The 21,870-nt window shown below is 38.6% G+C and overlaps 1 protein-coding gene across 1 annotated transcript in view; it reads left to right on the top strand.

The window, feature by feature from the left end:
- LOC129733892 (calexcitin-1-like) overlaps positions 1–19,999 on the top strand; it is a 102,272-nt gene extending 82,273 nt beyond the window's left edge. The window contains exons 5-7 of the mRNA XM_055695473.1: positions 1,064–1,140; positions 14,307–14,442; positions 19,340–19,999. Of these exons, the coding sequence (XP_055551448.1) occupies positions 1,064–1,140; positions 14,307–14,442; positions 19,340–19,450 (324 nt within the window). The 3' untranslated portion in view covers positions 19,451–19,999. The remainder of the gene's footprint in view (positions 1–1,063; positions 1,141–14,306; positions 14,443–19,339) is intronic.
- The last annotated feature ends 1,871 nt before the right edge of the window (positions 20,000–21,870 follow it).

Here is a 21,870-nt window from a genome sequence, read left to right as displayed (position 1 = left end):
ATTTTTGGTGTCACGGTATTTATGTATTGTTCACATTTCTTGCTTCATAAATAAGATCTCATTAACTATCCAGCAGGAATTTACCACTATAAATAACATCAAAATTTTGTCTCTATTTTCTTACTAAGCTTTTTGTCAATGCCATGAAAATAATTCGAGTAATAAAATAAAGTAAATAGTAAAAAAATAATACATTTAAATTTTTGATACTAAAATCTACATGATAATGGATTATCTTTGCAAACTGAACTGTACAAGAATACGGGTTTTTACGTCAGAATTAGTTTTTCCAGACAGATTAAAATGTACCTTTTTCGTCGACCGGTTTCGGGCTACGATCTTGCCCATCAGCTGGACGATGTCCGACTAGTCATCACGGTGTTCAAAAACAAGCAGCCTTCCATTCGATGGTACACCGTCTCTTCAGCATACCGATGGAGAGCGAAAACTTTGTAACCGAAAGAAATAGAATACATGAAGCTGCCGAACTGAATGGATACGATAAAACTTTCGTTGACAAAATTCTCCGGAAACACGAAAGGAAATGGGTTGATTGGGAAAAGGTTAAACTGATAAAAAATGTACAAAAAACCGCACACTTAAATGCATGGGAATCCATGTACATCACTACCACTGACCACCCACTAATGAATGAGGACGACCCCCCAATATCGTCCCCTCTCTTCCATCTAACGAAGCTGTAAATACAGTACAACTCTCTGCGTATCAGGATCGGAAACTACCACAAGTAACTAGTCGGACATCGTCCAGCTGATGGGCAAGATCGTAGCCCGAAACCGGTCGACGAAAAAGGTAAATTTACTCCTTTTTATGTTTTGTAAGAATAATAAGTGTTATGTCCTGTCTCGCGTCGTCGCGGTATGTGATTGTTCTTACGTTGGCACAAGAAAATAATAGAGTGATTAAAATGTATTCCATTAAATAAAAGGGGAATTCTTTTCAGTAGACTAAATGCTTTGCTTTTTTTAACGCTCGAAACTTTCCCTGGCGTCATTAATTACTTTGTATTTTTTTCTCGTTTTTTCTCTTCTCACGCGCGCAGGTCTCGGTTGACGAATGGTGCAACATGTGGGAAGCGTACGCCAAGAATCCGAATGCCGTCCTTGACTGGCAAGTGAGGTAAGTATTTTCTCTCTCTCGTTTCTGCTTCGTGCTTCGCTGAAAAGGCTACAATTCGACTCAACTCATTCACTTCCGGTGCGGATGATGGGATGAGAGGTCGCCATTAAGTAAACAGTGTAACTCCGGGCACGTGCGCTCTTCCGGGCTATGACTTGTGAAGGAAAGGTTCGCAAGTGAATTTTTAATTAACATTCATTAACGAAGGATACGTGTTGTCGCGGTGACGGAAGCAGGCAAACCGAGAAGGGAACTTGCAAGTTCGCCCAAGCCAGGTTATGTTTGTTCTGTACCGATGAGTCTTAACACTCGGGACGAATCGAGACCGGCTGAGAGGTTTAGTTTGTTTGCTTGACTTATTATTATTTTTTGTTTTCTTAGTAGAATTGTATTTTGGGTACCAATTTAAATTAGCAATAATTTTACACTCGACTGGACTAAACTCACTACAAGCCTCAAACCCACCACCAGTTCATTCGTTTTATTCTCTATCGCTATCACTGGAAAAGATCGGCAGCTCCATAAATCGCTTAATCAAGACGCTAGCCCAGCAAATTTGCTATACGAAATGAGAAAAAAAAATCTTCAACAATCGCCCCGCTCCGGATGCCAGAATTACCGCCTTGAGAATCGCTTTTCCGTGGTCGCAGCGCAAGGATGCTGCTGAAGCTGCCGCTGCTGGCATGAATAATGCATGTTCTTCCCTGCTTGGCACCTATCGCCATCATTTCCACATGATTTTCTCCGACAAATGGAAGCAAATTTTTCCGTCGAGTTCGGTTTCTTACAGCCGGCGGCGTTTCGACATTGCATTTGATGCACGTGTTCTCGTTCTTTCCTTCGGTTTCCCACGCTGCCTATGGCAGAAGGGAGAGAGTGAAAGGCAGAAAAAAAAACCAAAGATAAGGCTCATTCTCTCGTCCCGAGACGGTAAGGAGCCACTTGCCTTATCGCCTGCTGATGGCAGTATGTACTATGTACGATGGTTCGCAGCATTTTTTTCATCGTTTTTCGCTAATGCTGCCCTCATAACGACAAGTGTTGAGAATTTTACGAGCTGCGAGATTTGATTGGATCGGAGCGGCATGCTTGCCGTGCACCCCTTTTCGTTCCAATTTCACTGCCAGCCCTGCGCTGCGCATTGGGTTGATGTTGGCGAATTTTTAACCTACTATGTAAAGTCAAAAGTGGCGATAATGGGCACGATAACCCTACCGCTTCTTTGTCAACGCTATCTGGCCTCTTCTTTCGTGCCTTTATTTATTTTTCCCCTCAAGAAACCATGCTGTGGGTTTGTTAAGAATTATTGTACAGAGGAAAATTTGATGTGCTGCTACAGCCAGAGTTTGACTAGCGCATTTAAATTATGCAAGTAGTTTGAAATGAATTGTGAATTGTTTTATGAAGTTGGTGCAGAAGAGTCTATGATTAGTTTTGTCCTGCCAAAATTTGTTTGTATTGTAGAACTTTATTCAACTATGGCAAAGTTTAATAATTATAGTGCTTTACATATAAATTCTCTCAGCTTTCGTCAACGCACAGTCAGTTCAGTATCCGGATCCGCAGAAATTTCAGTAGTATTTTTAGGCAACCTTAAAAAAGTTTCTTTCCTTCATTTGATCTCGAATTAATACGAAGATTTATATTTTAGAGGATAATGTGAGTATTAAAACTGATATTAACCATGCGTCACCTTTTAGTTAAATGGACGGAGACGCTGTGTAAAAAAAATTAAGCTTTCTATCGTGGTAATGTTTTTCTACTACCTACATTTTTGACGTTGACTAACGTCTATATCGAAGTTAGGCCCCTGAATTTGAAAATCTAGTAATTCAACCAGGGAAAACCAGGGAAAAGTGGTCAGGTTTTGAGCGCTTATTTTGCAGTCATCTATTATCAGGTTTTCGAGGTTTTGGCATCAATCGATCAGAAATTCTTTTACGGTTAAATTTATGTAACAAAAACAAACTATTTTTTGAGATACACTATTGAAAAATTGGTAATCAATATCGATTGTCTAAATCATACCGCGCAGCCAATCACTACCTCTCTTCCCAAGCATAGTCGACACTAACGGATACAATCGATCTGACTTTGTTGTTATTGTTGTTGTCACTTTCTGTTTCCGATGTTTATGCTGCTGCTAACGGAAAAAACCTTGCAAATATGCATCTTTTTGTTGGTGTTAATTTTACGACAGCGGCCGGCGCCCCATCATTTTAATTCCAAAACCGCACCAGTGACATGCGGACGCTAGGTGATAGCAGCTGAAAGGAGGAAAGACAAAAGAGTACCGGTCATCTCGTGCCGGTTTCACCCGTTATGCTGGTGGCTGTTAGTAATAAATGGCACTGCAAAATACTAAAATGGCTGGAATTCTGGACGAACTAACCAGAAAACAACAATATAATCGGCAACTGTCACCTTTTGGTGCCTCGAAATTTTGTTACAGAAGCGGCAAATTGAATTTTCTGTTTTACCAAATGCTGCTGCTAGCGGAAAAAACCTTGCAAAAATGCATGTTTGTGTTGGTGTTGATATTATGACAGCGGCCGGCGCAGCTTTCAAGAAACATTTGTCTCTACCATTCCATCATCTATGTAGCCCCTCCCTCTTTCTAATTATCTGACGAAGCCTTGGTATAAAACGTATCGTTCGAACATTTCACCCATCAGTTTCATTATTAAACCGTACCGGATACATACGGACGCTCGGTGTTAGCAGCTAGAAGAAGGAAAAACAAAATAGTACCGGTCATCTCGTGCCGGTTTGACCCGTGATGCTGGTGGCTACTGCAAAATACTAAAATGGCTGGAATTCTGGACGGAAACCAGTAAACAAGAAATCGGCAACTGGCACCTTTTGGTGCCTCGCAGTTTTATAATAGAAGCGGTTAGTTGAATTTTATGTTTTACAATTGCTGTTGCTAGCGGAAAAAAACCTTGCAAAAATGCATGTTTATGTTGATGTTAATTTCACGACAGCGCCGGGATGTTAGCAGCTGAAAAGAGGAAAGACAAAATAGTACCGGTCATCTCGTGCCGGTTTCACCCGTTATGCTGGTGGCTGTTAGTAATAAATGGCTACTGCAAAATACTAAAATGGCTGGAATTCTGGACGAGAATAACCGGAAACTGGTACCTTTTGGAGCCTCGAAATTTTGTTACAGAAGTTTTGTAAAAGAAGCGTTGCAATTCCCTCTACTATTTGCTTCAATGGAATATTTTTTTTTTAAGAATACGGTAGTCAACGTCATGCGGTCGTGTCTTGAATACCACCCTCCTACTTTTTTTTATTTCGAGGGGTATGATGAAATACTTGTTGATCAGTGCAATTATTGATAAAAACTTATTTCTAGGGTTAGAAGAATAATATTGAAAAAAAAAGTTTATTTTAATGTCGTAAAAGTGTCTTTTAAAACCAATTAAATCAAATGCGTTGAGTTATTATTAATCATCAAAAATTAATGGTTCATTTTTCCAAAAACGAAATTCGAAAAAATGGCATCATTTTACCATGGAGTTAATGAAAACATGTGAACCGCGGCGTCTATAAGTTTATAATTTATAATGTTTGTGGTAGAAAAATTGATAAAAATTGCAGGTTTATTAGGGGTTTACCTTTACACGCGCTGACGAAACTACCCATGCAGCATCAATCATAGTAACCCATGAGTCAGCGGAAAAAAATTGACAGCACTATTAGTCGAACTCTAATCGTGATGGCAATAACAGTGAAGCTACTCCGTTCTGAAGTGTGCGCGTTTAAACCCCGTTGCATCAGAAATGGACAACGTACGACAGTTCGTCGACACCGGATACGCCCGTTCAGGAATTTACAACATCTTGGTACTATTGGACAATATCGAATGAAAGCTCGGTTCTACACGGCTGACAAGCGACAAGAAGCTCCAAAGGATGCTGAAGAGGAAGACCGTGGAAAAAGTGGCTATATCGCTGGGTGCGCTTGGCCGGGAGGACGGTGCAACCGGCTAAACAGTGAAAAAGTACCTGGCGAACATGGACATACATGCCAGGGAGCGGCAGTTCCTTCCACTGGTCTCAGAGCTGCAGGCAATGACGCAGCGGCAGCGCTTGAATAAAATGGTCAAGTTTATTTTCCCGGCAAATCGCGACATGTCGGTGGTGATGGACGACGATACCGCTCTCACCCTGAATGGCAACGACTGGCAGGGCACTTCGTATTTCACTTCCCCACGAAGGAAGTGAGCACCGAGGTTAAGTTCATTTCACACACCAACTTCCCCAAGAAGGTTGAGGCTGTGGCTAACAATCACCAAGAAGGAGATGTCAAAGCCACTCTTCTTTCGCTCCAGATTGGCCGTTAACGGAAAAATTTATAGTACGAAGTACCTGCCGGAAGTTGTGTCGTTCATCAGAAAATACTATAAGGCCGAAGACGCGGTGTTATGGCAGGATCTGGCGTAGGCTCATTACTCGAAGCGATCGTTAAAGGAGGTGGAGCGGCTGAATATCGATGTGATACCCAAGCTGGTGGACCTGCCCATCGTCTCCAAGTTGCGTACCATCGAGGATTTTTTAGGCAAATCTGAAGCCTACTCTGAATATATATACATATTCTGGAAGGGAGGGGTCCCATACAAATAAAACACAAATTTCTGCACATCTCAAGAACTGATCAAATAAATGGATCCAAATTTGGCATGTGAGTGTTTTTCGGAGTAACAAATATGTCCATGTCCTACCTTTTCTGGAAGGTATGGGTCCCATACAGATGAAACACAAATTTCGCACAACTCAAGAACTAATCAAGCAAATACAGCAAAATTTGGTATGTGAATGTTCATAACAAATATATCTTCATGATGGTTCGACACCCCTCCCTCTTTCGTGATGGAGGGATCCCATAGAAATGAAACACAAACTCCGCATAACTCAAGAACCAATCAAGTAAATGAAACCAAATTTGGCATGATAATGTTTTAAGGGTAATAAAAATGTCCATTATGATTCTACACCCCTCCCTCTTTTGGAAGAGAGGGCTCTCATAGAAATGAAACTAAAATCTCTTCACGACTCAAGGACTAATCGAGTAAATGGAACCCATTTTGTCATGTGAAGGTTAAGGCTTTTGGAAGCAAAACATATTTTCATGGTGGTTCGACACCCCTTCTTCTTCTGGATGGGAGAGCGCTTATACAAACCATACACCAATTTCTAAGGCGGTTTGACATTCCTCCGTACTCTGAAAGTTGGAGAGGTCTCCCAGAAAAATTTAACAGATATTTCAACAAGTTTTTTTTTTCGGAAAACAGGCCAGAAAGATCGGAATGATGCACAGGAGCCAAAAATCAACACCTGACGCCATTTTCGATTTTAAAATGGAAACTTACGCTTTCTGGGAAACATCCGAACATGACTGAATACCACCGAATATGGGTGATTCCGGAACCAAAATGACGCTCAAAGGCCAGAAATTGTCTCCAAATGCCATTTTGAAATCCAAGATTCCGGTTTCTGAAAGACAGCGGAAGGTGACCAAATGTCGATATTTCCGGAATCGTGATGATGCATTCAAGTCACAAATCGACCTCAGACACCATTTTGAATTGTAAGATAGCAACTTCCGGTATCTGGAAAACAACAGAAAATTACCAAATACTACCGAATATGAGAATTTCCGGAATCAGAATGATGCTCAGATGCCAAAAAACAGCTTAAAATGACCGAATTTCGAGGTGATTACAGAAGCCAAAAGGCAAGGATGTTGTCATTCCGTTAAAACCAATCATTTCAAACGATTTGTTATTTGTCTTTGATCGTATCCAAAGGCCGATTTTTCGTGCATTTGCAGATTATAAACAAATCGGAAAGAATCTATCAATTTGAAATGTTTAAAATTATTTAAATAAAGACAAAAAAGGGTGGGACGAAGTTTGCCGGGTCAGCTATTCTTTTAATAAAAAACCTTTTGAAAATATTGTTTTTTGCATTACGTACGAAATACGTCACTCCGGAACTTCCACTACATAGGGATGTAAAATGAAAATCCAAAAACGGAACAGGTGAAATATATGTCTGATTTCAAATGCTTGGTTGTTTCCAACGGATTTCCTTCGTTCTTGTAGCACGCGATTGAAAAATTATCTACGCATACGTTCAAATGCAGAAAACTACAACTTGACTATGCGAAATGTGTTGTACTACTGAAAAATTTCAAGCCTTGTTGAAACACAGATTACACCTTCTGATTGGTCACCTAATGCTTGCCCTCCCTAACACAACCGACGGAGTATTATACCTAGTTAACCAGAGATGCACACTTTAGGCCACATGAGAACCCGCCATTGCGTAAACCAATCATTTCACCACTGGATGGTAGGAAGGACGGTCCCAACTTAGTAGCCGGTAGCAGCAATAACAGCAGCGGATACCAGCGATAAAGGTAGACTTGAGTCCTCTTTCGGCTCAAGTCATTATTCTAGCAGATACATAGATGGCCACTTTGTACGCTTAAACTCTGCCTTGCTTTGCAATAATTCAGGCATTCTGAATTTTAGCAACTAAAATGTGCCAGTCGACTGATTTTCAGTGTGAAAAAATAGCTTTTCAATGTGTTCTCATAGTGCCTTTTTCCTACTGTTGAGATAGCACCTTTTGAATAAAACAACAAATTGTCTTTTTGAGGACATAACGATAGATTGATTGAGAATTTTTTTTTTTTTCAATAGGTTTTGTGCTAGAACTAAATTTAAAATTTAAAATTTAAAAAATATCACTGTGCTACAAATGAAAAAAAAAAGAACTTCTAAAGTGACTTAGTGCAGTACGCTCTCAGTTACGCAACAGTTTATGACGCTGTTGTGTGTTGCATATTGCAGTTATGCGGCTGGAGAACAAGAAGATTCTATTCGTGCTGACATACATGAAGATAGAGTTTGAATTTCATTTCGAATGAAATGTATCAAATACACTGTGCTACAGCGATTTAGAACTTCTAAAATGACTTAGTTTGAGTTGTAGGTCTTGATAAGTGTACTATAAATTTTCCAAACTCCCCAACAATTTTAAGTTATGGTCAAATCAGAGCTTTTGAGCGTCAACGCATACAATTTTTCAAGTCGGTCGTTTCTCAACCGATAGAGCTTTTAAATTTTATATAGGTATATACTAATTTCACCAAAGCATGTTAAGGTATTTGAGTTTTTAATTTAATTGCAATTCACGCAGTTTTTCAACTTTACTTGAAATTCACCACATATTTTTCTGGGGAAAGTACTACAAATACACTAGCACTTTGAAAGTATATTCAATTACCAATCAAATAGAGTGATTTAGTGAAAATCGGTTGATATTTGGCTGAGATATATATATTTTAAGTAAAACAGAATGCAAAATTATGCAAAATTATTTCACGGTGCTACAAATGAAGATTGCAGCTCTAGTCGCCTGTTATTAGCGCTTTCAAGTTTTGATCAAAACCCCGTTTTTGAACTTCAGCTCACATTGTTATTTTCACCTCGGCTATTTATTAGGCGACATCCATAAATCACGTAATGCAAAAAACCCAATTTTTCGACCCCTACCTCCCATATGTAACGAAACGTAACGCCAACACCTACCCTCCATAAAAATTCCCCCCTATGATCGTTACGTAATCTGTGGATGCCGCCTCAACCGATTTTCACACAATTACTTCTATTTGATTCATAATTGAATATACTTTCAAAGTGCTAGTGTATTTGCAGTGCGTTTTCTAGAAAAACAAGTGCCAAACTTCAAGTAAAGTTCAGAAATCGCGTTAAAAAGTGTAAACAATTTAGATTCAAACTCGAATAATTCAACATGTTTTAGTGAAATTAGTACATACCTGCATATATTTTAAAAACTCTCTATTTTTCCTTTCCAAAATTGCTAGAACATTAAAATTCGGTTGAGAAATGACCGGGTTAAAGAAAGTTGTATGAGCTGAGGTCCAAAAAAAGCTATTTTGACCATTACTTCAAATTGTAGGGGTGTTTGAAAAATCTCTAGTATGAGCGAATGTTATACTAGATCAAGGAAAATATTCACTGCCACCGTTGGTGCAATCAGCAGCGTTCTGAAGCACGCATTTCTAGTTGAAAATTATGGAATTGGTTCTTTTCAGAACTATGAATGGTTGAAGATGAGAGTCGTGAGAATTTTCGCAACTACTACTAGTGTAAAATTTTCATGTATTTCTCAATAATCATTTCTCAATAACGACTGGGGCATCAAAGGAGAACGGCGGTGTTGTCTATGAACAGTTTGACGCAGCAAGGAATAACCTTCATTTAAGAATTTTTCACTGCAAAATTAAGTGATTTTCCGGTTCGATTGTTCGTTTGTGCCCAGGTGAATACCGTTATCGGTCCAATATCGATAACGCAAGTTGATTAATCTTAGAACCAGGGTAATTTTCGCATCAGGAAAGCACAAATTTTCTTTTGGTGCTCGTGACAATCACTTAGTAGTATCGAAGGTATTTTGTTTCGTTTCTCATTCTCGAGTCTGCGTTGCTCCGCCTACTTGCAAAAATCTACGCTCAACTCGATACAAAAGCGTGTAGAAAATTCAACTTCATTCTTGTTCTTAACAAAAATAAGAAGGAGATACACGGTGTATAGCAGGTGTAGTGAAATAAGAATTAAACAAGAATTGAAATCAATATACAAATATTTGTCCTACGTCACCATTCCATAAAACCCCTAGGGCTGTAAAGCTTGTAGTATTTCGCTGGTTACTAACATGGAATGCGAATCATTACGTCTAGCGAAACTGGGAGAAGACAAAACGTAACGAAAAAGGAAAGCCAGTTACAAAACAGGTGGGGTTTTTACAATATCTCTCAGAAATAGCACTCCTTGGGCTATATAAGAGCCTGATTCTTTTCAATCGAATCACTCAATCGACATAATTCAGCAGCAACGGGTAGCAGCCATTAAATAAAACCCCTAACAAGTCCTTGCTTAAATGACATCGGAACGTAAGAGCCTTGCGCAATGCTTTTTGTTTCGACGCCATTTTGAACAGGTTGCCACCCGTTATGAAAATTAACGAACCATCGCAGTTTTTCGTTGACATTTCATCGATTTTCTTATAATTCTGCTCGATTTATCTTTGGTAATTTTCATTTTCCATTTTCCATTTTCAAATTCTTTTTGGTAACTTGAATTTTTACTTTTGAAACATTTTGAAGTAGAATACTTCTCTCAGGAAGTTCGGCTACATAGGGATGTGAAATGAAAATCTAAAACCGAAAAAAGTGAAAAATATGTCCAATTTCAAATGCTAATAAATCGGTTAGTATTCGAAGGATTTCCTTCGTCCTTGTAGCAATAGATTGGAAAATCTTCTAAGATTCTTCTCAAATGAAGATAATTGTAATTTTATTCTTCAAACTATTGTACTATTGAAAATAGTCAAGCCTTGTCAAAACGAAAAATTCGACCTCTGATTGGTCGTTATATGATTGCTTCCCAAGCACGGTCGATAGAATCATATACCTTGCAATTTAAAATATGCTATTTGGCCTATATAAGAGTCTGTTTCAGCCGAAGCCGCTTATAATAGTTCTAGACAGCGACAACAGCAGTCGTCCTTCCTTAGCAGCAGTACTAGCAGTGCAGTGGATACCAGCGATAGCGGATAGCGGCCACAGCTGTGCAATAGCAATGGATAGCGCATCAGTTGCCGCGGATCTAAGCATCGATAGAAGATGGGCCAGCTGATGCAGGGGCAGCGGATACCAATAGCAGCGTATAGCGGCCCCATGTGGCATGGCTAGGGATAGCGTAGCAGTTGCAGTGGGTATATCTGACCAAGAAGCATTTATGCAATAACTGAATGAAAATTGCAATTGCAGTAATCGGCCTTTTTCAGGACTACTAAATGTGTTTGGAAGAGCATAATGAATGGTTTTTAATAAGCTGCAACTGAGGTTTGATGCTGCTGCAAATGCACAGCAGTGTGATGTTTATTACGATTTGTTGATACTGTGCTTAACAAGCGGTATATGCGAAACAAATCCGATTTCAAAATGACTGACACGCAACCATCCTGGTTATCTTTCTTGTAAAAGTATTCTACTTCAACCTTGCGGTCGTGGCTTTGCATACAACGCTTCTGGGATTTTTTAGAACATGGCAACTGTTCTGACGTTTTCTGATTGACTTTGTAGTAAATTTGAGAATAAATTTATATAAACATGCGAGTATTCAAAAAGAAAAAACTTCAGTAGCCAGCAACTCAATTTTAGAAAAGCTCCGTTTCAGAAAAGTATTCTTTTTCTAATTACCATTATTCTAATTTGTTTAATTATTTTTTTTGGATATTTTGTTCATCAATATAGAACGCACGATTTATTTACCATTGTCCAAATTTACTATTAAATAAATGCACAACACTGATCAACACACATTTTTCCCCCTTGAGCTTAAACGGAAATATATGAAATGAATTTTGGTGCTCCAAGGAAACTCGGATGCGAGAAAATAATAGAAAAATTGTAGCTTTGAACCATTCTTGTGAATTTGAGTGCCCTTAGCCAGCTCGAAAGTGTGTAAAGTCTTCAGAGGCTTAAATAAAGTTTTCCCCTTAAGGTGAGCAATTATTCTGCAGCCTTTTGAAGCTCTTCCGAGCTTGCTAGGGGCATCAATATTCTCAAGAACGGTTACAAACCTACAAATCTGTTTTGTTTTTCAATTTGAGCTCAAGGCCACATATCTCCGTTTTTGTTGACACTGTATCGCTTTTTACATTTAAAACGCCCCTTTATTCAGAACCCCCGATAAAAAGACCCCCCTAATGCAGTGTTTCGGTGTTGTTCGTGTGGTAATATGCCATTAATATACTAATTTATGTCTAATTGTGGTTTGACTAATTTATGCCTTGGCAGCATATTTTTTTCAAGACAGGTTGTGGTTTTATTTGTCTAATGCCTTTCGGAAGACTTTCGAATTTGATTTTCAACTCTTTTTTCAATAAAACATGCTTGAAACAGTGTTTTATATCATTTGATTTTTGGTTTTAGATATCTTTGCTTATCTTTTTAAATGCAGTTTTCACGTTCGCCTGAAAAAAAAATGTTTGTAGCATTGAAATGATTTTTAACACATTTTGGTTACGATTCATTGGTCGACGAAATGAAAAAAGTGCATTCCTTAAGCTCAAACCGTGAAAAAAATGAACGATTGTAGCTATTCAACCATTCCGTTGAATTTTGGTGCCCCTAGGCAATACCAAAACGCGTCAACTTACGCAAGAGTGTCGTATAAAAATTGCTTGCCGGGTTCGTCGCTTTAACGTTATGTTTACGAGGAAACTCTTTATGTCTCTGAAGAGAAGTTAGTGGCTAGGGACGTAAAAATTCACATGAATGATTGAATAGCTCTAAGCTTTAATTTTTTCCGGTTTGAGCTTTAGGAACGCACCTGTGTCGACCACTGTTATAACTTTTTAATCATTCCTGTGAAGTTTGGTGCCCCTAGCCTTTACCCAAACGCGTCATCTTACGTAAGAGTTCGCATAGTAATTACTTGTCGGGTTCGTCGTTTCAACTCATTTAAGTCCTTGAAAAAATGTTGGTGGCTGGGAGCACCAAAATTCATGGGAATGGCTAAAAACCTATAATTTTTCATTTTTCTTAAAGTTTGAGCCTTAGGGCCACACCTGTGTTAACCAGTGTTATTAGTACAATTTTCAATATCAAGCTCAAGCACACTTCCATGCTCATAAGTGTAACAGACTTGTCCGAGTAAATTTCCTACTTTGAAGTCAGATAAACAGCTGAGCACAATTTTAAATAGGCCATAAAGTGCTCACCGCATTCAAGACGAATTCAAAAATTTTCATGAAACGTAATCTTCAGTTAATACAACGTTGTCACGTGAATATTGAATTGCATGCAGCGCAGCAGCAGCAATGTATGAATATGAAGGCATACTGAGGAGACTCTACACCTCGATAAGGATTGTCGAATTATCCTCGCTTCATTGCTTCCGCAGATCCCGTCTCCGTGACTGGCTGTCATAAAACGAGCTTTAGAACCAGGCAGGCGAGGCGGGGCGAACAATGGGAGGGACGCTACAAGATATTGGATGTACGCCCCAAGCTCGAGCATTAAATCCTTCGCGCTTCGGCCGCTCGTTCTTGCAATGGATGGAAAATTTAATCCGATCCGATCAACCGGTTAGTAAATCAGTTTAGTAGGACAGCAAGTAAGAGAAGCAACACAGCAGCAGGCGGAAGTATTATCCTTGCCAGTTCCGACGACAGCCGGGGAAGAAAGAAAGCGCTATCAAGCTGATCCCATTAAGATTAGACACAAGTTCGCGACCGGTTCAGAAAATTCTTTGTCCTGGCTTTTGGATCGCACGGGCCGCCGAGATCCCTCGCGAAGATATACTTACGGGAATTTATGATCAGGATAGATAGGTGCGAGGGAGCAATTTGTTTGCAGCGGAAGCGGATTTTCACGTCAGCTACGGCGGCGGAGAATCAACTTCTTCCATTCGCCGTTGCTTAGGCAGTAAATTACGGCTGTCACTGTTTCACCGGCCGTCGCGCCAGCTTACGCTATAAAATTTAGTTGAATGGATCTCCAGCTCGGACGTTGGAAACGGAATTAGACTTCTATATTTGAATATAAATTTCTTCTACATTAAAATAACAAACGTGCGACCCGCTGAGAACCCGGCCAGCTGTGGTCGTCTTCCTTCGGTTCGGGCAGAACCACAATGTGTATCGTAAATGGAGTAATGTTGTCCCGCTCTAAAGGATGGAGCTTCAAAATGGGGTGCCCTGTCTCTCTTTGCGCCGGACGGAGACTGTTTTTATTAGCGTTGCCGGTGGCGAAATTAGGCGATGAATGTTTAATCAGTTTCCGGGTGACAGCGTAGGGCGCTAATGTAGCAACACGAATATTTCATCAGTTTCCGCGGGGGCACGGTCAAAGATCACAAGAGAGGTGTGAAGCTCCTCTCTTCTTCAATCAATCGAATGGGTTAGACGGGACGTGTGAGGAAAGAATGTTGTTCCATCGGGTTTCCAATCTGATCTAAGAGTGCACCATTATTGCGGTGGCTCCGAGGCACAAACTTTAATAGGAAATTTATTTTTGTTTCTTCCCTCTCTCTCACACATTTTGGTGTTCTTCTGTTTCAGATATATGAACTTTATGTTCGACTTGGAAGATGCTTCCAACGATGGCACCATTGATTCGGAGGAGTTTTCCAGTGTTTACTCGAGCTACGGCGTCGACAAGCAGGAGTGCCTCGAGGCGTTCAAGAAGATGTCAAAGGTAAGTAAGCAACAGATGGAGCAGCGATGGGAATGTAGTTGACGAAAGAATCGTTACATCAAAGCTTTTAGCATGGGATGCCTGTTTGTTTGCTTGTTAAGTATGTTAAGTATCCTCAAACAAAAATATGGATCAAATCCTACTTATCAACATACTTAATCTCATCAAAACTGTCTCGAATAAATGTTTTCTATTTGTTCAGATAACATTTATTTGACACGGCCCCATACAAATTGATGTTTAATAGAGCCAGTTATATCTAGTGATATACTGCATGAAGTATCTTATAAACTAGAACAGAAAGTTTCATAAATCCAGAGTTTGTTTCATCAACTGGACGTACACGAGGAACAGCTGGGGTTTTCGATGTTTCTGAAGTGCTGAAAACTGCATTACATTTCCAAGACCAGGAGCCTTGATGATTCCAAATATTTTAAAGTCAAAACGATTTGTTTGATCGGTGTGACATCTACGGCAAAGTTGTAGATAATAATTTTGTCTTTCCGAAAAAAAAAATACATTAAAAAAATTTTTTTAGAAAAAATAGAAGAAAAATTTAAAATTATTCATCTAAAAAAGCTCATTTTCCAAAAATTGATTTTTAATGAAAACTGTAAACGATTATCTAAACATTGAGGACTATCCAATCATGGAGAAATCAGGAAAAACAAGTTAAATTTTTTTGAAAAAACTTTTTTAATTACCTTCTCAAAACGACTCGTTTGTCAAAAATTCAACCAATAGCACAAAATGACATCTTTTGCCCAAAAAAACTTTTATGCAAAGTTTCAGCCAAATCAAAAATGGTCGATTAAATTGGTTGCCCGTTTTTTGTGCAATTGCGCCTCGGAATTGACATAGTAAGTTATGGTAGAAGTGATTGTGGTCTCCTTCAGAATGCTAGCGTAAGATAAATTTATTACACGGGGTAAATACAGCCACACAGATAGACGAACCCTATGAGGTATGACGGGGGAAGGCAACGCCGATCCGACGAGTCTGATGTCCCATATACTTTTTTGTCATCGACGTCCAATACAAACTGCAATTGCTTGCAATCCAGTATTTTTACCTCAGGAAGGCTGCTGTTCTTAACTGTTATGTGCTCGGCGGGGTACCCGGGTACCTTTTTTCAGGTTTCATGAGACGAAATTCCATATTTCACTGCTGGGTCAGAATTCGTGAAATGGATCACTAAAAATCGCGATGTCTAATATTTTCAAATAAGTATTAAAAACTTCAAGAGTTTAACTCGGGAAGTTGATTTTCCAATTTTTATTTAATTTGAGTAAATTTACAAGTTGTTATTGTCATTTGAAATTTAGGTCAAAATTGTTTCTAAATAGACATAGCTTTAAAAATATTGCATCGAATTTGATGAAATTTTCACAGCAGATGCATCCTAAGTTGTAGTTTACGAACATATTTTTTTTGGAGAAAAAAATATTTTTTCAATAGTAACTATTTAAAACAATATGTTGGAAATCTATGTTCTGGGGCACTGAGAAATCTGAAAAAAATCACAAGTATTTTTGACAAAATGTCGAAACTGCCCTGACAATCTCGCGGTGGTGATATTTTTAGATCAAAAGATATGGGCCTGCAAAGTTGGTGCCGCAACGCATCTTTCAAGCGAGAAATGCTCCTAAACCAAGTTTTCTTCAGTTCTCATACCAAAAAGTGCACCATAATGGCTCAAGGTAATAGCACGGGCGATCTTAACCCGCTGATGCTGTCCCCTAACTAAATTTTGCATTATTTTTTTAGTGAAATGTGTAGGTAGGCTTGCGAGTTGTAAGGGGCATAAAATATACTGTCTTCATCATTGAGTTGGGTAACAGACTAAGCATATTTTGACTATTTTGCGACTGAAAATCATTTCTATTAAACTAATTTTACAAACCTAACAGAATTTTTGCATATAACTGAAACTGGGATTGTCAATAGTAGTACTGCTCACTCGCTTCTCACTTGAAAATGCGCTTGGCACCAAGTATGAAGGCCCATATATTTTGATCTAAAATAATCACCATCGCGAAATTTTCAGGGCAGTTTCGAAATTTCGTCTTAAATACTTGTGATTTTTGTCAGATATTTCAGTGCCCCAGAACATAGATTTTCAACATATTGTTTTAAATAGTTACTATTGAAAAAATATTTTTTTCTCCAAAAAAATTATTTTCGTAAACTAAAACTTAGAATGCATCTGCTGTGAAAATTTCATCAAATTCGATGCAATATTTTTAAAGCTATGTCTGTTTAAAAACAATTTTGACCTAAATTTCAAATGACAATAACAACTTGTAAACTTACTCAAATTCAATAAAAATTGGAAAATCAACTTCCCGAGTGAAACTCTTGAAGTTTTTAATACTTTTTTGAAAAAATTAGACATCGCGATTTTGAGTGATCCGTTTCACGAATTCTGACCCAATTATTGAATATATAATACATCGAATAAAACCTTTTTTTATGGTTACCCTATTTCGGAGCTAGTCGCCCTAACGACCCAATGACGAAATACGGGTTTGATTATTTTTGACAAAGACTCATCTCTGCAATTTTGAGCACAATTGAAGCACTCTGCGTGATCAGTTCCGAAATAGGGTGACCAAAAGAGGGGCTTTATTCGATATATTTTATTCGAAAATATATCGAAAATTCATAACTTTTGAACTAGTTGATCGAATTTCGATCTTTTTGGAACAAATTATAGGTAATTATTTCTAGCTTTAGAAAAAAACACCAAAAAATCTGGATGCTTTACATGCAAAATACATAAAATTTACCCTGTAGTGCCCAATGTCGCTTTCAGACGGGCTTCATTTAAAACTCTAAAAAGCTTCAATAAACACTTGAAAAATGTTTATAAAGATTCATAGTAATTTTATCGAAGTCCGTCTAAACACTAACATGGGCACCAGAGGGTTGATAAATTTTTTGTAATGTTTTTTATTTAAATTTACTTATATTGTTATTTTAACGGCTGGTAGTAATTATGCGGATGTTTTTTATTTTGTCTTTTTTTGACAAGAACTACACGACAATCTAGGTTACTTGCCCGACGTTTCGGTCGTTTTGGTGGTCTTTTTCAAGGGAAATTAGTTGTGTCGTATTTGTTAAAATGGTTGTTTTCCAACTGTCGAAAGTCTTGAAGTGTTGTTGTTTGGTTTATGGTTCGACTGTGATGAAAACTTTCTCTTAAAATTTGTTAAAAAAACTGCTAATTTTGCTCACTGTAAAATAGCTTGTATGTATTTAACGATCGGTTCGAAAAAAAAACTCTTATATAAAAAAATAACATATTTTCAAAATTTTTTTGACATATATAGTTCGAATTGAGACCAAACAAATGAAAAACGCGTATTTTTTATGAAAAACCATAATAACTTCGAGAAGAATCTAGACATTCAAGATGCCAGCATTGCAAATTAGTTCTCTTGATGAACCCTAAAAGTCATTCAAAGGTAGTTTCAAAGGCGGGGGCCTAGCGTGGTCTCCGCCAACCACGCTCGAGGCCTGGGTTCGAATCCCAACGCCGACATAGGTGTCGATGGTTGTGGGGTGGCGTGATCCACTCACAATCAACCAAACTGGTCTGGTTTCAATCCAAGCCGACACCGGGGAATTTCTAAGGCGAAAAATCTCTGGGCGCCTTTCGTCGCATGAGGAATTAAAGCCGCTGGCGCCGGTCCGTTAATCAACGGGTCCTAAGTTAGGGTCCTGGGTGGAAATGGGCTCCCAGGGAGTCGGTGATTGGCACAGCAACAGTGGCGAAAATAGATCGACGGAAAATAAGCAAGAATAAAAAAAGGCAGTTCCAGTGTGAAAATCGTAACGAAAAAGTTGGAGCGAAAAATGTGTTGTTTCAATCTAAATCGGTTATTCTCAAAGATAGAAAAAAACTTCCTTTTATAATGTTACTTAAAATTAACGAATCTATAACATTGAGCGGTCACTCTTATTTTCGATAATTTTTCAATGAACGCTTTATCATGTGTAACAACTTTGTAGGAGAAAGTTTTTCTCTAAAATATTGCTACTAAGCTCTAGATCCAAATTTTCCTCTAAATTCGGTTTCTGGACCATTGTGCAGTGTGTGCTTTCAAAATATACAACAATTGCTCTGGCTTCGCATAAAAAATGTGTGAAATGCATAACGCAAGAATTGTACAACGAATACATTGACAGAGATTGAAATCAGAATATGTGATGTTTCGGCAAACTTTAGTTTCAGGCAGACGATCATTTTCAGGGCGCTCAAAAAACTGTGGTTCACTATCGTAAGTCGATTGGCCCATCCCTAAAAACGATTAGCCTATACCTAAAAACACGGTCTGCAGTCAAAACTGCCGTTCGACGGTGTTGTGACCGATGCTGTTGATTGTTTTAAGAAAAGCAGCCTTCCTGAAATAAAAATACTGTACTGCAAGCAATTGCGGTCCGTTGCGCACGTCGGTGACAAGAAAGTCTATACGCCATCAGACCGTTTTACGTGACATTCGCCGGATTATTGGGTCAAATTACAGCAGAAGGTATAAAACTGTTTGTGCACTTTAAAATTTGTTACGTTGATGAATATGTTTAATTTTAGAAATTGAAATTTGAAATTTTTGAAAATATATCAGGTAAAATATTTGAAGTGAGCAATTTTGATTTTGATGAATTTGATAAAAATTCAATAAAAATGGATTATCATTTTTAGAATGTGACAAAGTTTCATGGTACATAACCGTTTATCACTGAGCATCCGATCCGTCTGCGATAACAACAAACAGTCTGCAACCGGCTCTTGTCTACCTATTCACTGAATTATAATCAAGCTCACTATGCCGTAATATCAATCTTGCACAAAACTCTTCAAATCACACTAAAACTGTAACTTTCACCATTACAGGGCGCCGGTGAGGTAAACCGGGACCAATTTGCCATTCTGTGGCGCGAGTACTTCTCTTCGGATGAACCGTCCGCTTCGGGAAATTTCATCTTCGGCAAGATTGCGTTCTAACTGGCTGGTTCGGAGGCCTCGCGCGTTTGCTCGCTTCGCCGGTTGGATGCTGCTAGTGCTGGTGGTGCCGCTGCCACCCACCGCTTGCTCATCATCGATCGATCACAGAACAACGAACAACAACTATAACAACAACAACGCAACAAGCGAACAAATGGCCGCGATTCTCACACGCACCTTCAATTTTCTATGTAGAGTAGACAGAATCCGATAGAAACAATCCAATGGGGAAACCGCTTCCCGTTTCCTGCCAATTTCCAGAGAAATTTTTAGATTTATCAAAGAGTATAACGTAGTAGCCTGTCGGTAGTTGTTTCGGTCTAAGTTTTTCTAGTATTCAGTCATCCTGAGTCAGCCCATAAGAGAACCGGTAAGAATAAGAGGAACGACACTTTTACTCCAAAGCTGACTCAATTTCGCACGACTAATACTAATGCTTGTTTTTTGTTGGCTTTTCATGAAATTTTACTATCATAATCGACAGACATAGAGAATATCATCGCTAAAATCAAAATAAAAGAAACCTTAAATAAATCGTGTGTGATGGTACGGTGGTTGTTTTTTTTTTATGAAGCAAATCCGAAAATGGAAGAGGATGAAACTGAAATAAAAGCACCAGTAGGATGGTGAACTTTTGATGAACTGCTAGTAGAAATCATTAATTCAATTTATTAACATCCCACAGCTAGGCAAAAATCTCAGACCGGATCTGGCATCTCGCCGTCGCTATCGCACACTACCAGGGCAGTACGACGATACTTTTGAATCGTTTTCCATTAGTCAGCTTTTGGTCGCAGTAGCCCTCGACTAGGATGAAAAGTAAAACTTGTTGAATTCTAACCGGCTGAGTAGGCGAATTTTCGCCTACCCTGTTCTACCGTGCGTTCAGGGGGTGGCAACAAGGAGAGTGGCTACTTTGTTGACAACATTATCCGGGGTACGATTTCCGCTTGATTTCTGAGTAATTTGATTTATGAAACTTTCGCGTCAAATTTGGCAACCCAAGCAGATTCGGATGATTTACATAGGGTCCAATTTGCGAACGGTTGAACGTGTTGAATAAGCGAAGGATCGTTTACTCCGTGGAAGAGGAACTTTTCTGATTGATTGTAGTTTTTTTGTCTTTTTTTGTAGGTTTGGGGAACTTTTCTCTCGTAAGGTCCGGCTAATATCTGGTAGTTGCTTTCGGAGCCAGACGTTAAAACTTTGCTATGTCATACCGTAGTGCAATTGGTATTTGAATCCACAAGCTAGTTTAGTTTTATTACCTGCCTCGTATTAGTGCTGTGATCAATTAATGTTAGGAGAAATAGAGAGGGGTGAAGGATTGGGTTACTAATAACACCCAATAACAATTTTACATATCATTCAGTAAATTGAGGCTGGCAGATGTTTTTAGGAATTCATTTTCCACTCCAGCAGTTGAATTTTTGCTCCGCAATTCGTTCGCAAAAGTCTGACGCCACGCTTTAATGGTGGGCACCAATTTGACATTTCGGTTTCTACTCGTCGGGAGGAACTTTTCAACGACTGGAAAGTTTTCGAAAGTTTACGGCTGAAATGGAGGAGTATTTTAGACCAACTTATATGCTGTTTTGTGATACTTGTCCGAAGAAATATTTTCTTTTCCACAGATTTGTGGGTTGAACAAGAGTTTGTTTTCGACCGATATGCGGGGTTTCGTTTTTTACAAGTTGAAGTAGGAGTTACATCCAGAAGTATACTCACACGAAATATAAACAGTAAACTGAGATACATTTTGTTCCAGCACTAATGTGCTTTCTTTGTTGAGGACTAAAGAGAGTGCAATAAAAATCTAATTGAATCAGGTAATGAAATCAAACAAGCAGAAATATGTGCTATTAAGATGACACAACAATCATATCAAAATAGTTTAAATATCTAAGGTATCTATTTCGAACGTCACGATCACGAGACAAATACTGGACCGGTTCAAAAAATTCTCAGAGTAATTTAGTAGTGTTGAAACCTGAAAAACGAATGTACTTTAACGACATTAAAAAAGCTATTACGTAACTTTGGTATAGTGACAAGATCAAAGAAGAAGCCACCTTACACTGATTAAGGTTCGAAAATTCAACTTGTGAAGACTAGATTTGTTGTATCAAAACACACTCGAAATATACACTTCGCTGTCTAAGTCTATTCTATTTCAATTTTTAAATTCATAATCATCCAGTTGTACAAAGTATGATGTTGTTCGATGTCTGATGTGCCACACAAAGTCTGTGTCTGATTCATAGAATGGTCAAGTTATAAGTCGGTTTTGTTTTGCTAACGGTAGAAAGCTTGACTTGCATTTTTCTTGTCTAGAGAGGAATTTCAGGCTGCATCAAGGTAATTGAACGGTGTTTGACTGGAACACATGTTCTGCAAGCTCCTAAGGGCAATAGATTTTT

The sequence above is a fragment of the Wyeomyia smithii genome, chromosome 1 (assembly GCF_029784165.1).
Source record: "Wyeomyia smithii strain HCP4-BCI-WySm-NY-G18 chromosome 1, ASM2978416v1, whole genome shotgun sequence".
NCBI classification, from domain to species: domain Eukaryota; kingdom Metazoa; phylum Arthropoda; class Insecta; order Diptera; family Culicidae; genus Wyeomyia; species Wyeomyia smithii.
This window is presented reverse-complemented; position numbering and strand designations above follow the sequence as displayed.